General features: G+C 36.3%; 2 protein-coding genes across 3 annotated transcripts; one reads left to right on the top strand and one right to left on the bottom strand.

Annotated features, from left to right (window-relative positions):
• The first annotated feature begins 676 nt into the window (after window positions 1-676).
• Window positions 677-3,287, top strand: CSN6 (COP9 signalosome subunit 6). Its single transcript, XM_018454238.1, has 5 exons — window positions 677-1,133; window positions 1,875-2,158; window positions 2,283-2,448; window positions 2,536-2,729; window positions 2,838-3,287. Exons 1-5 carry the CDS (start codon window positions 914-916, stop codon window positions 2,976-2,978), a joined length of 1,005 nt encoding a protein of 334 aa, XP_018309740.1. The 5' UTR covers window positions 677-913; the 3' UTR covers window positions 2,979-3,287.
• A 99-nt stretch (window positions 3,288-3,386) lies between these two features.
• On the bottom strand, window positions 3,387-16,741 carry LOC108726606 (uncharacterized). Of its 2 annotated transcripts, XM_018454279.1 has the most exons (15): window positions 16,092-16,741; window positions 14,179-14,316; window positions 13,153-13,349; window positions 12,500-12,641; window positions 12,298-12,394; window positions 11,982-12,176; window positions 11,306-11,458; window positions 10,940-11,216; window positions 10,578-10,853; window positions 10,285-10,492; window positions 9,276-9,463; window positions 8,898-9,187; window positions 8,014-8,247; window positions 7,218-7,400; window positions 3,387-5,988 (listed from the first exon to the last, which is right to left on the bottom strand). In XM_018454279.1, exons 2-15 carry the CDS (start codon window positions 14,307-14,309, stop codon window positions 5,830-5,832), a joined length of 2,730 nt encoding a protein of 909 aa, XP_018309781.1. In that variant the 5' UTR covers window positions 14,310-14,316; window positions 16,092-16,741; the 3' UTR covers window positions 3,387-5,829. The 2 variants fall into 2 exon arrangements, with proteins under 2 accessions (XP_018309781.1, XP_018309782.1); XM_018454280.1 differs by lacking the exon at window positions 8,014-8,247.
• Window positions 16,742-16,904: the final 163 nt, after the last annotated feature.

Here is a 16,904-nt window from a genome sequence, read left to right as displayed (position 1 = left end):
CGTAATCTGACGGAAATAGAAATAGCAGTAAACTTATCCATAAGGCGAGTTTCAACCGGTTGAAATTCGCCTTATTGCGAGGTTATGGCTAAGTTTACTATTATTTCCATTTCCATTAGATTACGTAGACCTAAAGCAATATCCTGATTAGCTCATCGGCTTAAGTTTACATCTTACGATCACTGTTACTCCGGATCTACAAATAGGTGTTTTAAGCCTTAAGTCGTAAGAAATTGACCAATTACAATCGAATTCGAGGAGAATAATCGACCGTGATTCGCCCACTTCTTATGGCTTAAAGCTTAAAATCCTATTGTAGATCCGAAGTAACCCTCCTCGGATTCGACTGTAATTGATCAATTTCTTATGGCTTAAAGCTTAAAATCCTATTGTAGATCCGAAGTAACCCTCCTCGGATTCGACTGTAATTGATCAATTTCTTATGGCTTAAAGCTTAAAATCCTATTGTAGATCCGAAGTAACCCTCCTCGGATTCGACTGTAATTGATCAATTTCTTATGGCTTAAGGCTTAAAACACCTATTGTAGATCCGGACTTACGGAATTTTGTGTGCAGTAGCCCTTAAAGCAAGGTTGTGGACCTAGCCATATGCTTTTGAAATCTTGCACACGAGATAGTCGATATATCTCGATATATCGATCTCTTTCTCGATGAGAAAGGATCGACGCGATGGCCGCAGATGGCCGTCCGCATTGGATCGCTTTCGGCCCTGAACTGATCGTTGCACGACAGATATCTCGGTGATTTCAAGGGATTCGCGTTGATCAGTTCCAATTAGTTCCCACGGAATTGTCATCCGTTCTTCTTTGTCTCTCTTTTTTGTCTGGAATCTCCACACTGGTTTTCACGGATTAAGCAAAGTCAGCAAAGACGTAAACGACCGGGAAACGCCATGGAGGTCGACGTGCCTGAAGAAAATACAAACGAACAAACGGCGATGGAAATCGATGAAGACACCTTCGATAGGACACCGAGGATGTCCGGAAGTGTCAAAGTCATGGCCTCTTCGGGCACCATCGGCTCCGTATCTATCAGCTTGCATCCGCTGGTGATCATGAATGTCAGTGAGCACTGGACCAGGCTCAGGGCTCAGGAGGGCAGCGATCAGTTGGGTAAAGTTTCCCCTTCAATAATTAACAGCAAGCTCAATAGTAGATGCAAACATCAGCATACATTGCCAATTAAGGCCCCTATTCTATAACTCTCAACGATAGTACCAGTGTTGTTATATTAGGTGCCTTCCAGCAAGAAACATGACGACACAGTGTAACATAGGCTGTGTTCCAAATTTACTGCCAGCGGTGAAAATGCTACAGTTTACGTTACATGCACTATAGATTTTCAGTACAGGCAGTCAATTTTGGAACATAGCCATAGTGAATTATTATATCCTTATTGTTTGCCAAAGATGAAACGATCACTGAGTTGCATCAAATCTCTTGCTGAAAAGTACCAAGTCATTGTACAGCTTTTTTACCATGAATAAAACTTATACAACTACAATGTAATGATATCGTTATTGTTGTTAAGAATTACAGTAGGGGCCTAATTATATATGCTAAAAATTTTGGCATTATATATTAAATATATATTTATATTCATATCTTACTTTTATAGATAGATATGTATTTAGTATATTGTTTTTATATTACATATACTATAGAATCTCAGAAATAAACATATTTATTGATGAAAGTGAGTTATATGAATGCAGATCAATATAAATTCTTAAATGATTTGGAGATGTTAATACACAGTGAAAGTATTTTCAGAGGTCATAGTCATAAATTTGATAAGTTTTATTAATAATGTTCTATGAATCAGTACTGTTTCTAATGTTAAAATACTTTCAGTGTATGGTGCTCTGATCGGTAAGCAGAAGGGTCGTAACATCGAAATTATGAACTCCTTCGAGCTGCTGTTCACTTGTATCGGCGATGATGTCATAATCGATAGGGAATATTATACCACAAAGGAGGAACAGTTTAAACAAGTTTTCAGTGAAATGGATTTTTTGGGATGGTATACAACTGGTGATATGCCTACCGAGAAAGACATTCGAGTGCACAAGCAACTTTGCGAAATTAATGAAAGTCCTGTATTACTGAAACTGGATCCAAGACCAAAAAACACAGAGGTGAGATATATAAATGAATGATATACAAATTTATTTTTATTGAAACATGTTTCTGTGAGAAAGTATCTTTCTTTTTTTTATTAGTTTTTAAATACATGAAAGTATTTAAGAATGATTATTGCAGCACTTATCTGTCTCTATGTACGAATCGGTGATCGATTTAGTTAACGGTGAGGCTACCATGTTATTTGTTCCGTTAACTTACACGTTAGCCACAGAGGAAGCTGAGAGAATTGGAGTCGATCACGTACAAAGGATGTGTAACAATGATCAAGGCGAATGCTCAGTAGGTGAGTAATACAACAATGCAATTAAGATAACTTTTGTTTAACTGCGATAAACTCAGAATTAACATAATTCAAATATCTAAACTTCAGTGGCTGAACATTTAACGGCGCAACACAGTGCCATCAAAATGTTGCATGCGAGGGTGAAACTCGTTCTAAGATATGTGCAAGCAGTACAAAATGGAGAATTAAAAGGAAACCATGAGGTTCTTCGAGCGGCATGTTCTTTGAGTCATCGACTGCCTGTTTTGAACAATCCAAAATTTAAGGCTGACTTTTACAATGTTAGTATATGCTTATATACATTAATATATGCATTTAAAAGAATACACTCTAAAAATAGAATTTTATTAAATAGTTGTTTTAATCTAATCTATTTTTTATGTTAACAGCAATGCAATGATTTTGGCTTGATGACGTATCTCGGTATCATAACTAAAGGCTGTAATAATATAAATCAATTTGTAAACAAATTTAATATCCTGTACGATAGACAAGGCGTGGGACGACGTTTACGAAGTCTCTTCTTCTGATATGTAAATAGACTCTATTGTTTTTATACATGTCTTTTTTTACTTCTTAGATAACTAAGTATCGAACTCAGGATTAAAGTTTAAACAGCCAACTTAATCGAGGGATAGTACTTCTAGAGGTACGTTGTATCGAATATAAATAAAGTAAAGAAGTTACATAGCAGTCTTTTTGAAATAAAATGTAATAGCAAATGATAGAGAATAAGAATCATCCGAAACATACATTATATCGTTAATATCATTCAGAAGTAATATTTATTAAATGCTGTCTTGTATAAATGGTATGTTTTAACACATTTCAATTAACAATAACGTGTGATATTAATAAAAACTGTGATGCGTTTCAAGAGATTTTTTGCTTTACGTTACATCGATTTAATATTTAGTCAAATTATATTATAAAAAAAATGAAATAAAATTTATATTGCAAATTAGGTATGTATATTAAAGTATACTCGGATAATAAATCTCTAATAGATGCAAAATTACATCTTGTGATACAAAGAAATATGCCTAGTTTAGGCTCCGAGTGAACAGTCATAAATGGTATATTAATCGATAGGAGGCACTCACAGAATACGAAATAAAAAGTTTTAATTGCCAAATTGAACTTTGGTTAACGTATGGACCCTTATCCCTCTTCAATTACTTCTTTCCTATATCAAAGCTCTCTAAAACTAAAAAAAAAACATTGTTAATGCTCTTGCTGACACATGGATGTCTTCATCAAAGTATTGAGCATATCCCAGATATCATGACTGTCATCACATACACGCAACACACAACTGTATGACATCCATTTTTGCAAGACCAATATTCTACACTGGCTCGAGCTCCTTCATCGTCACGTTCTGCCGTATGTACAGTAATGAGTATGATTTATGTGCTTAGCTTGTATTCGGGCTTTGACGAGAATAGCGTTATGTATGACTATGCCATAATTAACAAAATTTGTTACTTCAAATGACGACTTATCTGTATAAAATATTGCTCGATAATAGTCACATGCTAAACCATCCTTTGTCAGTACTGAAAATCCTTCTAATTTATATACATCCAACAAAACAAATACGGCAATTTATGGATCAGATTTTATTCTTGGACTAACCAAAATAACATATTTGATTTGTACAGTTGACAACATAAGTTGTGCGGTCTTTTCTGAATGCTCAGCATCTGATATGATGGCAGAACATGTAGTGAATAGCAACGATATTTTGAAAATCAGTCATTAAATGGGGAATTGGATATATCATACGGAATTAAATTATCCGAAGCAAGTTTTAAGATGCCATTGATAACTTCAACGACAAATCTTAGTGAAGATTATCGCCATCATCGCGAAGAGATGCCCTAACGCAGAGAAAAGATAAGACCAGTGATACATAAACAATACATATTTATAATAGCGAACTTTGGACAGCTCTAGCAGTCAAGGGAGTTATTTACAAGGTTGTGCATGTAGAACTTTTTGATTCTTTTTTGATGCGATATAATTTTAGCTCTGTCTCAATGCTGTTCACCCGAGTCTCAATTTCCGTAAGAAAAACTGGGCATAGTTCTTTATTAATTTACTTCATATATAAATATATATATATGTGTATGTATGTGTATATATATATGTTTTTGAAACACTCCTATCATTGCTTAGAATGAGAAGTACAGCGAGAATATATACAAATCATAGGATACTTTCACACGTTTTTGCTTTAATAATGGAAGACCTCATTTTAATTGATTTACATACTACCAAGCATACCTTTTCCTTTATAGGCCATATTATCCACTCTTTATATCCCAATAATTTCATAGTAGCGACTTATGTATACACACAAGTTTTACCTTCATAAAAAAATTGCCTATATATTATAATCTTTTATTATAAAATACTAAAAGTTTCTCTCTCTAAAAATCTATTCGCATATTACGCATATATATCTCCGACTTAAAATATAGAACGACTTAAAAATATTATTGTACAAAATATAGTATATTGTGCCTCATTAGTTATTGCATGTAACTGTGTTATCAGTTACTCATTCTGTACGAAGTAAAACCAGAATTGACCTTTCGTACATGACTAGACCGTTATGATTGCAGATAGAGAGACCCTATAATAAAAGTCTGGCCAAAATGAATCAGTCTTTTGATTGATCATCACTTATGATCCATTCGGTGTACAGTATTTCGAATAGCTTCGTACATTTTTGGAAAGTGAGAGAAAGTGAGAAAAAGAAGGAAAGAAAGACAGATAGCTAATCTATCTCCTATTTTTTATCCGCTTTGGCCAAACTCTTATTATAGGATTTCTAATTGCAGAGAGTTTGCCACGCTCTCTTACGATGACGTGATATTAATGACAATTAAATTTCCGAGATATCACGCTATTTTTTCTCCATTACCTTGCGGAAATGTGACACAGATGATCCCTATATAATATAACTTGATTTGACAGCACGATACGCTACATACATAGACTATAGAAAATATCGCAGCGACTATTTTTTCCTATTTGATATATTGCCTTGTACAACGAATTGTGCGAGTTTGCCTGATATCATTTTGATATGCTAGACGAGAGTAGTAATTCGAACAAAAAAGAAAAAAGTAAAACCGAATCGATCTCTCTTTCGCCAAAATGAAACTCGTATAACATGTTTCATCTAAGATTACGAATTAGAGTTAATTATCGATCTTGTATCTAACTACAGTCAAGTACCCGTTCATTTCTTTTCCTTTTGTATGTCCCTCTCTCGGAAGAGTATATAGTAATATATTATTAGTTTTTCAGTAGGCTGTCTTCGATCATAGTAGCCAGCACGTCCACCAGAACGGACAGCATCGAATCGGGCTAAGGACTCGATTTATCCATACCGATGATCTCCTCGAAAAGACTATTCTTTCCTTCCATCCGTTCCTCGATCGCGTGCATGGCATATCTCAGCGTCGCGGCGGCAAGATCACCCACCGACCAACGTCTGTCTATCAGAACTCTGCTCACAGTGTCTAACTGAAATTGAAATTTTAGCTAGAACGATGAATAGTTATGGCGAATTCGGTCACTTGCACTACACTAGATTAATGCATATTAAAAGCTGCTATACATAAAATTAGTAAAGTTAAATGTAAAAGCATATAAATATTTTAAAAGATTAAGTAGTCAATAATAATATTGTCACGTTATTTGATAGAATATTATATATACAGAGTGTCTCGTAAAGACTCGAATAACGCTTAAGGAGAGATTATTTTCAGACGAAAATCCTAATACGAAAATGTCGAGGCTACCACAATTTTTTGAATTATAAGCTAACTTTAAATGCTTATAAGTAAAAAACCATTTTATTTTTATAGCCTCTATTATTATTTCTGAATTCTTTTGAACATTCTAAGATGAAAATCCTAATACGAAAATATCGAGGCTGTAATAGTTTTCGAATTACACACTATCTTCAACCATTATAATTCAAAAGTTATTATAGCCTCGACATTTTGGTATTAGAATTTTCGTCTCAAAATGATTTCAGGAATCTCCCCTTAAGCGTTGTTCGGGTCTTTATGGGACATCCTCTATATTATTTTATTGTCAAAATTGATTGCAATGTGCCGCTATATTTAGATGTTGGATTATATAATCCAGTATAGTGTAAGTGACTGAATCATCATTAACAGGGTGTTTACTATCTGGAAAAATCTGAAATTTTTAGAGAAATTCTTTTTTATCCTTGATAAAAAAATCCAGAAATTTATATGGAATTTTATTAGGATTCAGAGAAATGTTTGGAATTTTATTTTTTAAGTTTAAATTGTTTGTTTCTGAAAACATTGTTTCTTGATAATACAGAATATTGACAATCAGTTAGCAATAAATGTATCTCGCGAGTTTATAAAAAAAAAATGACAATAGAAAACAATACTCTGCATAATAGAATAGTTAATTAAAATGCTGTATGTATACATCGCAATACCCTTTCCTACACTATAGATTTTGTAGAATGCTTCTACTAATTTTCAAATATAGTTTATTTAGAAATTAGTAGAAGATTTAAGTTGCTTGCACTCTAATTTATTTCTAAGTTAGATTGAAAAATTCTCTAATCTTTTTTACCTGGAATTTCGAACAAAAATGCTTGAAAAACCCGGGAATTCTCACGAAATTTTTTCACAAAATTAATCAGCAATCACCCTGATTAGACAATAAATTGAATAATATCATTTCCTTCAGATAGACAGCCTTACCTTAGATAGACTAGGATTGCCAGAGGTGTAATAGATTAATCTTGGTGTGCCTGCCAGGGAGGAAGCGAGCCATTGAATAACAAGTTTCAGTTGTGGATCGCCTTTCAATCTACTCCCGCATCCCCAGTTGCCGGTAGCCACAGGTAATAAACCTCCGCCTTGGGGACTATTTTCATGCGGCAACTATGCACATGATAAAACAATCTACTATAAATTATTTTGTCGCCGTGCGCACGTCAATGTTTCTTAATATAATATACATAATTAGTAAAGATTTTTTAAGTTCTTGCCGTTGGGAATGTAATTATCGGATGTCATTAAGATTTCTAGAGATACACGCAACATACAAAGCTAAATGGTTATTATCGTTTTAGTTCACATGGAGAATTATTCTGCCTTTTATCGTAACGATAAAGAGAAGAATGTATATGGACGGTATTTTCGCCCTTGGTGGTTAATAACAAATAAAACAAAAGAATGAGAAATGTGTGAGTGAAGAATTGTAAATCAGATAGACTGAGAGACAGATAAATGTATTAGTTCTCTAAGGATCTTGAACACGAGGAAAATGCTGATCTCAATTTGCGCGTCATGCATCAAGTCGAGAGACAAAAAAAGAACAAAAAAAATTGAAGAAATAAAGACAGTCTTATCCCGACGAGTTACATCTTGGCCGAAGAGTCCCAAGCCATAGAAAATGCTCTTTGTCCAAGCGATTTTAAATAACGGATCGAACACAGTTGCTGTCTCATGCATTGCGATTATACACGTGATGCGATCAAATCATTAGAATCACCTGCGAGACACCGAGCGTGCTCGCTTCGCGCATTTCACGCTCGTTCGCCGTCTGTTCCGACTCGGACACGGGCGATGTAGACAGGCGTACGGTCGTATGATCATCGACCAACGTTTGGAACACTTCCGACGTGAACGTGACAGCCCAAAGTTTCCTACGTTGGGCGTCCCTCGCCTCTCTTTCCATCTCGCACGAGGCGTCCTCGTAGCGATCTACGTCTTCGAACTCAGACACCTATATAGCATTTCGACTGTTTATAGTCTAAACTCGAAATTTTTCTTTTACCGATTATTCTGCATTAGATTAGTTTCGCTCAACCAAATCAATTTGGACTGTCTCTCATTCCATCTTACTGCTCATAACGAAAGTATATTTCGAGGGTATATCTGTATGTTTTTATAATACAAGTGTGTCTGTATGTTTACACAGATTAAGGATGCTAAAAGCTTGTCAAGTTTGTTTTAGTTCCCAAAAGAAAGCAGTTTCGACTTAATATAATGAAGACTGAAGCAATAACTGAAGTAATAACTCAATCAACACCAACTAAAAGTAATATGATGTCAATGTTATAATTTCGCACTCAATAGTGTAAATATAACACATAATGTTATATTGTTGAATACGAAATCATAACATTGATATTATATTATTTTTAGTTGGCTAAGAAATTTTGATATCTTAAGTGCTTCCTGCCAGAAAAAAAAAGAAGTCGCGATTGTGTTCGTGATTATTTATACAAAGTGAATTTTATCGTGAGGAACTAAAAACTTGAGCATTTCTATTCTACTAAAGCTTTGAATATCCAGAAAATATCTACTTTCTATTAATTCAGGTATCTCTTTCGCAAAGAACATGTAACGTGTTTAATCGAATTTGTTTCTTACTGATTGCTGTCTCCGATTTTTCTGTCGAGCGAGCTCCAAGCTGAGGCTCCTCACAGCTAAGGCCAGTTTGTGCTGCTGATTTACGTCGGCGTCGATAAACGGCTGTGGCTCGCCTTCCTGGACCGGCACGCCGGCAAACGATTCGCTCAGAGCGCGTTTCAGAAGTGAACCGGCGAACCGTACAACCGCCCGATCTCTCGCATCTAATTCCCGGTTTTCGTCCGCTACTATCGGATCCTCCAGCCACTTTGACAATTGCTCGTAGACCTCCTCCAGCTCGGAACAAAAATCTACGCGCGTGAAAGTTTAGGTTTTTCAATTGGTTCATCCTCGCCAAGGGCAAATGTGTGTAAACGATCTTTATCAAATTATACTCGCCAGAATTGTACTCTGTGCTGAAACTGTACTTGCTGCTCGCACTCGTGTCCTTCCTCTGAAACATAGGCCCCTGACTCTGTCGGAATCGGCCAAGCCACTTTTGCTCAGCTTCCAGAGACTCCTTCAGGAACTCTTCGTCCACCGTCTCATCCCGCAAAACGAAACCCCTCGAACCTCCTCTTCTCAATCTACAAAGTTAAATTCGGTAAAATCCAAATGATACATAAAATGTATTCAAAAGAAATGGTTTTATCTAAAAACTTTGCTAGATACAGATTTCAAAATGATTTTGTTTGAAGCATCAAAATAAGCTGTTGCAACGGATTAACGAAGTAATACAATGAAAAATCTGTAATCTGTATTGGAAGAACATTAAAAATGCAAAACAACTGATATATGTAATTTCCTTATTGAACTCATATTTTGCCTCAGTAGAGCTAAGGATATTTATTGCTGAAAACAAAATTTGAAAAAATTAAGCCATTTATATTACTTTATTAAACATCTCATTGACTTTAACTTTTAATCAATTTGACTAAAAGTTCGTATTTGATTCATATTTTGTCTTGGTGGAGCTACGATATTGAATATCTATTGTTAAAAACGGAATTTAAAAAGCCATTTTTGAAAAATTTTGTAGATGAATGAACGGACGGTCGGATTATCACTATGAAAGTATAAAATATAAGTATATATTAATATGCTGTACTACTTAATAATGTAGAACTCAAAATAGTTGCTAGAATGAAACGAAATCTTTTGCAGCATTATCATCAACATTTAAAACTCTACATAATTATTTTGATGATCCAACAAATTTATCTGCAAATCTAGCTAAATTTTTAGATTTTTCAGTAAAACCGTTCTTTTCGTGTAATATAATTAAAAATATTATCAAAATCTTTCATCGTTTAATTGCTTTTATCGTTGAACTGCTCAAACTTTAAGTATATATTAATATTTTTTCACGTAATTTAGCGCCAATATTTTTTTATGAATTTCGACTCACTTGATGTCTTGATCGCCGACGTGGCTACCGCTGACGCTTATACCAACGGCATAACTGCTCTCGCCGGAAGAAGTGTTCGAGGAAGTCACCACCGTCGCTGTACTCTCTCGCTTAAGAGCATCTTTCAATCGCTGCGCGAAGGTTCCTCTTTTTTCGGGGGTATCTAATTGCGCGCTGTAGCGTTTGGTCACCTTCTGTTCCTCTTCCTCTGAAAATTGTTCGGTTAATAGAAACACACATTTTTTTATTTTCTTTCTATAAATCATCCCAGAGTTATTTTATCGTACGCGTACCAGGTTCCTCGTCGATGGTCTCCTTAGCGCTGTGAAAACTATCCGTGCTCTGACTGTTGCAACTGCTATAAACCGACATCTGGCCGAGTTGTCGCGTCACCGGCAGTACCTCACCGCTAGATCCAAGCACGATGAATCTGTTCTTTCGGTTCGTGTAACTTGCGTCCTTGCACACCTTGTGCGGACTAGGCGGTCTCATTGATTTACCATTAGGCTTACTACGCACTTCCGTCGCGTTCTCCAATCTGTGTCGCTCGTCGCGGAGAACCTGCTTATCTAACCGTAGAAGAAAAGGCAGATCGTAGACGCCGAAAGACTGGTTTCAGCGAATTATGCACGGAAAATTATACGCGGTCTCCCACCTGTCTTGGAATTATTGCTCGTTGTGAAAACTTTGTCCTCGCCTTCCATTTCCGGCGGCGTGCTGCTGAAGCTCTCGCCGATCGGCGATAATCTGCGGGAGCCCAAGCCGATTTCCGCTTCCAGTTCACTCTTGATCGGATCCGTGGGGCTGCTGGGCATGTGTCTCTGACGAAATCCCAGCAGCGACTTGTTCATCTCCCTCAAGATGTTGTCCTCCTCGTACTGCGTCAACGGCAATCGCGAGTAGTCCTCGGGATCTATGCAGCAGACCGTTACCTGCGCTCGGAAAACTGTACGATTGTTTGCCTTCCCATCGCAGATAGCGTGAAAATCCGCGCGAATCCGAGATCCCACACTTCACTCACCACGTTCGGCTTCGAGATACCCTCAAATATCGCCTTATGCCGCGGATCGTTTATCCTCGACATATGCCTGACACCCTCGATTATTAGTACTTCGTTGTCTTCTAAGGCCTCGACGGATATTATCGCAGCGAGCATTTCCGGATGTGTCGCTATCTGCAAAAAGAATCAGATTTGCAATCTCGATTTGATACATACACACATTAATTTTAATTATATATATCAATATATTAAGAGTGAATCTAGAGTTCAAAAGAAAATAATTCCAAGACAGGTGGGAACCTGGAGATGATCTGTAATTTATTCAAATTCTTTGACGTCTATAATCTTTATATCTAGAATAGATTTAAACTTTTTTTTAAGAATTCATTGAAAGAGAACACTTAGCAAATTTTCTCTAATTTATTACAAGTCATAAATAAAGTCTAAACAACTTGTGTTTATCTTTTTCTGAATTCTAGATTCATCAAAATACTGATATATAATTAAGAAGATTCTTAACGCTTTAGGTCCAGTTCCACAACTCACGGTTAACTCTTAACCGAGGTTCAACTTGTTTCTCTTTTCAATTCTAGAATTAGAAAAAGACAATGAATAAGTTGAATCTTGGTTAAGAGTTAACTGTGAGTTGTGGAACTGGGCCTAAAAGTTACAATTATAATTTTTTCTAATTAGTTACATGTACAGTCTCCTGCGTGACATCGCCATCCAGCACGCCGCCGCCAATTTTAGCATTCACGAAGCAAACTTGCAGTACTTTTGATTCCGCCTCAACTCGTTCCAATCGTCCCTCGTGACGTATCGTCAGCGGGCATAAAGGTACGTTACTTTCCAACCAATCTTCGATAGTCAGCCATTGCTTAGACGTCATTACCTGCGAAATTATTAAATTTTATATTTTGCATTTTGTAAAAAAAGAAATGAGAGGGAGACGATTTCAGAATATGAAATAAGAATTTAAGAAAATATATCAATATGAATCGTGCATCGCATACCTGTCTAGAAATTATTAGACGACCATCGAGTGCTTGCTCCGTCTCGAGATAATTATAATAATGAAAAATACTTTTGAGTTTGGCTTTTTGTGCGTTTCTGGAAAACGATAAAATATTTAAAAGCTTATCTCGCTTTTTCCCTTCTCTTAAACTCAAAATAGCAGATTTCTTTGACGATTTGGTGCGTTCGGGAATCACTCACTTGTGGAGGTGTCTGAAGAAATTTGTAAAGTTAAAATCGCGCAATGTAGGGTGAGTCTTCGCTGTTCTCTTCGGATATGTTGAGAAGAATGCGTTCGCGATCAAGGAGGAGACGAAGGCGTAACTGTACTCGACGCTGTCGCCTACGTAAGATGAATTCATTTTTGTATTATCGAAGTCTACTTGTATCTTACAAGTAAAAATTTTTCATAATTTTTCATATTTAAAAAAATTTTTATACTTGAAATTTATGAATATTTCTAAAATATATCTTAAATTTCTTCAGATTTTAAGTATTCTTCGGAAATTATAGACTAAAATCGTAGAATATCTCAGAATTCACATATATGTATAAAAGAAGTCTAGAAAAGCTATAGATTTTCTCAGTACTCAGTATTTCTGAAAAGCGTTCCAAAATAAAAAAAAATTGAGAAAGTTTCTAAAAAATTATAAAATTATACAGAAATTCTGAAAAATTTTGAAATATTATATAAAAATTATGAAAAATTATATAAGAATTCTAAAAAAAATTTTCACCAGGATAGATATATATTTATCTTGCAAGTTATTTGTAAGATCGTTAAAAATAGTTGAATAGTAAGGTACTGTTTTATATGACTACAATATTTTGAAGAATGTCGAATCTCGGGATACCTTGCTGCTGGAGACTAAAGTGTAAGCCTTGAGGGGGTTTTGTAGATTTTAAGGCCTTCGCCTGTTCCACTATTCGTGGTATTGTCTTCGTGAATACTTGCTCCCGTTCCGCGAGATCGAGATCATTGTCTAGGAAGGTTCCTAACATGGAGAATAGGTCGGCGTCTTGCACGTCTTCTTCGGGATCGAGGCTTATACTGAACGAAACAAATGCATTGCGTGTTTCAATGCACCGTAAAAGCAGTTACGAATTTCGTTATTATTTATTGTGTACGATACTATATAAATGATTATTTAACAATCTATTTTTTTCCATCTTTATATCGCTCCTTTACTTCAAAAGTGATATACAAAAAATTATAAGTTTCCTAGAAAAAGGAAAAAACTACCTTCAACTTATCGGAAGACTATTGTGATTAATCAAATAATATCAACAAAAGGAATATATTTTTAATAAGATTTTTGTTATTTTGGTTTCACAATACTTAAAAAAAAAATCACCATTTTTTAGTTGTAACAATTTTAATTCACTTTTGGCATTTGATTTGAAAATAATGTTTACCTAACTCATTCGTGATAATAATTTTAAGTCACTTTTTTTTTAATTATATCACTTTTAAAGTAAGGAAGCGATGTACAAAAATGGTTTTAAATATCCAGTAAATATTTAGTTAGATTTGAAAATAATTTTGTTGAACAAAATAATTATATAAGACACTCAAATTAGTTGCTAGAATTTAAAAATTTTTTGCACATCATTACTCATTTTGAGATTCCCACGTAATTATTTTGACGGTCCAATCAAATTATTTTCAGATCTGTATTTAGTTAAATTTTTAGATATTTCAACCAAATCATTCTTTCCATGTAGCACTACTCTGGAATAGAATTTCATTTAGAAAAGCAAGTATTAAATATATATATGTTAAATATAAGTATTTACATAAATATTTTTTAAAATATAAAAACATGGTATGCGTTAAGAAGCGATGAGAACGAAAAGTAAGTAAGTAATGCGAGTCGTACTTGCACATATCATGCAATCGTTGCATCGCGTCTACTAGGTCCTCTGAGTTTTTAGCCGAGGCGGCCTTGTCCAATTGCTTTACAACAGCTGGCCACCAAGGCAGGTCACACGGTAACATTACTAGAGCCATTGTGGATCTGTGAGGCACAAAAAAATAATCGGAATGTATAATTTAAGCGGAGTGACCACCGCCTTACTTGTCAGATGGGTTGCAGTCCTTGTCAGAAAGACGCGTCGAACGGACCTTTCAGAAGTTAGTGCAATGTGCAATTTTTCATGCATCCAACGAGACGGTATACTTTGGAAATGCGCTGATCGATTTGGATTTACTATCGTGGCGTGATATGTCAAAGTTATGCGTGATGGACGTGCCGAAGTAGCGCGATCGTGAAATAAAACTAGCCGGGGGAAAGTATTATAATCGGTCCCCTCCTTACTCATAAATCTTCCGTTCCATAATCGTCTGATGCATTTACATGCGAATTGCAGATTTATTTAATATAATCAATTGATAATTTCTTTTTTTATTATATGATTCAAATCGAAATCAATCGAAGCTTAATGAGTATTCATGTTTCAATAACTGTTATCCATAAATCTTTATTATACTTAAAAAATTCCTGATTTTAACGTAATAAGTCGAACAAGACCGTTACGTGAATAAATCATTTACATAAAGGAAAGCGAAATATGATCGAGATTAGATTTTAGTGTCTATAATAACATTTATACGTAAATATTCCGATAAATACTAACAGTGATATAACACCAATGTTATAATTTCACACTTAACATAAATATAACACGTTGTACATAACAGTTACATCGAGTGTGAAATTATAACATTGGTGTTATGTTACTATTACCTTATGTTTACTGGGACATTTTCTAATTATGTAAAACTGCACACCAATTACTGCCGGACTTGAAACGTAATCATAAACTAAAGCGGAAATAATAATATCACACATTAAATTAACGTCAATTTAACCCGTAATATATATGATAATATTCCGGTCTTTTACTGCACACGATGGGACGTTCGTGTCTTGAGTTAATTTTCAAATATGCAAAAATTATTAAGTGATGTAACAATCATATACTTTAACATCTTTAGAAAGTATCTATGATGTTGTGTATTAAAAAATAAAGGAAAAAGTACAAATCAGTATTTAGCTAAATACTCCTAGATTAAAAAAAAAAAGAAATACACAGGACATGAATAATCTCATCGTGTATTAAAGATTAATAATGATTAGACATCAAGATTTAATCTCGACTGTAATTGATCCTTCGCGTTTTGATCGTAGCGTTTAGATCGCATCATCAGATCATAGGTGCTAAAGCCTTAAATTTTGAGTACGTTTAAAATTTTAAACTCCTTTTTTTAATTTTTATGGATTTTCAATTTCGCAAACTCGTGATGTGTTTAAATAATAAATATTAAGTGAAGTTCTCGATGTCCAAATAACTCTTAAATATTTAAATTTTTAATTCCAGAAAATGGAATTCAAATTTTCGATCGTACAGCCAGATGCTAAAGTCTTAAAAATTTTGGATACGTCTATATATTTTTTTAAATATCGATTCCACGATGCTTTAAACGTCTAGCAGATTGGACGCAAAAGAATCCGGGTTTTCTCATTACGTCAATTATTATTTTTCGATCTTATCCCACGCGTCTAAGGCGTCGTCATTCGTATTCCCTCTCGAGAGGAAAACGCCTGGTCACGCACGCAGGCGCAGGCCGGAGGGTTGGCTGGTTAGTAACCTCGTCCCACGAGGCGAATATAATTAGTCTCTCTTTCACCGGGGAGGGAATTCACCGGTCGTCGACGGGACGGCGACGACGAGCGTGCGACGGGCCACCACCGCGGACCTCCAGAGCGCTGAGCTCCGTTTACATAATCACCTCCTTTGTCCCTCGCGGTTTACGTCGGATCAGCTGACGCGTATAAACGACGGGTCTCACGTCTTGCGCTCCGTCGTCGCGACGACGTTGATCACCGACGGTGATGATCCCGGCGTCCTGATCGCGAAACGCCGGCACATAGTCGAGCGGGAGAGGGTGACACACGACGGCACTCTCGCGTTTCGCTACCCCACCGGCAAGGACCAATCCCGCGAATCCGGCAATAGGGTATCCCCGTCCCTCGTCGACCCAAGTCTCTCTCTCTCTCTCTCTCTCTCGCGATTTGCGCGAAATCCAAGACTTTGCGGGGTCGATCTTTTAGAGGCTGAAGTATTCACGATTCGGGTTCGCTCCTCGACTCACAACCGATCGAGACACCTCCGGACTCCGAGAGACGAGGGTTTTTTCCTTAGAGGAGGAAATCCGGAGTATATACGAGTGCGTCGCACCCTCCCGTCGGCTCGATTGATCGTCGTCGCGGCCGTAGCGGAGCCAAGCAGAGCGGAGCTGAAAGGCGCCGCGCGAGTAGCGAACCGTTACTACTGGGGTCTGGACTACTACCCGTTACTACTGCCGTCGCACCGCTCGCTGTCCGTAACCACTTCCTCGTCCCCCGCGCGATTCCCAACGCTCTCTCGCCTCGTCTCTGTCGCTACTTTAACCGTCGTGAGCGGCGGTCAGCGTTGCACCAGCTATTTATCGAAAACGGCGCCGGCGCCCTGCCAAACTCTATATAGATATGGTGTAGTAAGTCAAAAATTAACCAAATTACCCTGGTCAGACCAAGACAAAAGTCTGCGCGTCAGTCACGTG

The sequence above is a fragment of the Mycetomoellerius zeteki genome, unplaced genomic scaffold (genome assembly GCF_001594055.1).
Source record: "Mycetomoellerius zeteki isolate Tzet28-1 unplaced genomic scaffold, Tzet1.0 scaffold430, whole genome shotgun sequence".
Classification (NCBI taxonomy): Eukaryota; Metazoa; Arthropoda; class Insecta; order Hymenoptera; family Formicidae; genus Mycetomoellerius; species Mycetomoellerius zeteki.
The sequence above is the reverse complement of the archived record's forward strand: the minus strand, read 5'-3'. Positions and strand labels throughout refer to the sequence as shown.

Bases quoted from the DNA above. Each gene is read 5' to 3' on its own strand.
- CSN6 (XM_018454238.1), top strand. From the start codon at position 914: ATGGAGGTCGACGTGCCTGAAGAAAATACAAACGAACAAACGGCGATG. The intron at 1,134-1,874 runs GTAAAGTTTCCC...AAATACTTTCAG, and splicing joins GGAGGGCAGCGATCAGTTGG to TGTATGGTGCTCTGATCGGT. The intron at 2,159-2,282 runs GTGAGATATATA...TGATTATTGCAG, and splicing joins CAAGACCAAAAAACACAGAG to CACTTATCTGTCTCTATGTA.
- LOC108726606 (XM_018454279.1), bottom strand. From the start codon at position 14,309: ATGGCTCTAGTAATGTTACCGTGTGACCTGCCTTGGTGGCCAGCTGTT. The intron at 9,464-10,284 runs GTGAGTCGAAAT...TTAACTTTGTAG, and splicing joins GTCGGCGATCAAGACATCAA to ATTGAGAAGAGGAGGTTCGA. The intron at 7,401-8,013 runs GTGATTCTAATG...TCATGTGCATAG, and splicing joins GCACGCTCGGTGTCTCGCAG to TTGCCGCATGAAAATAGTCC.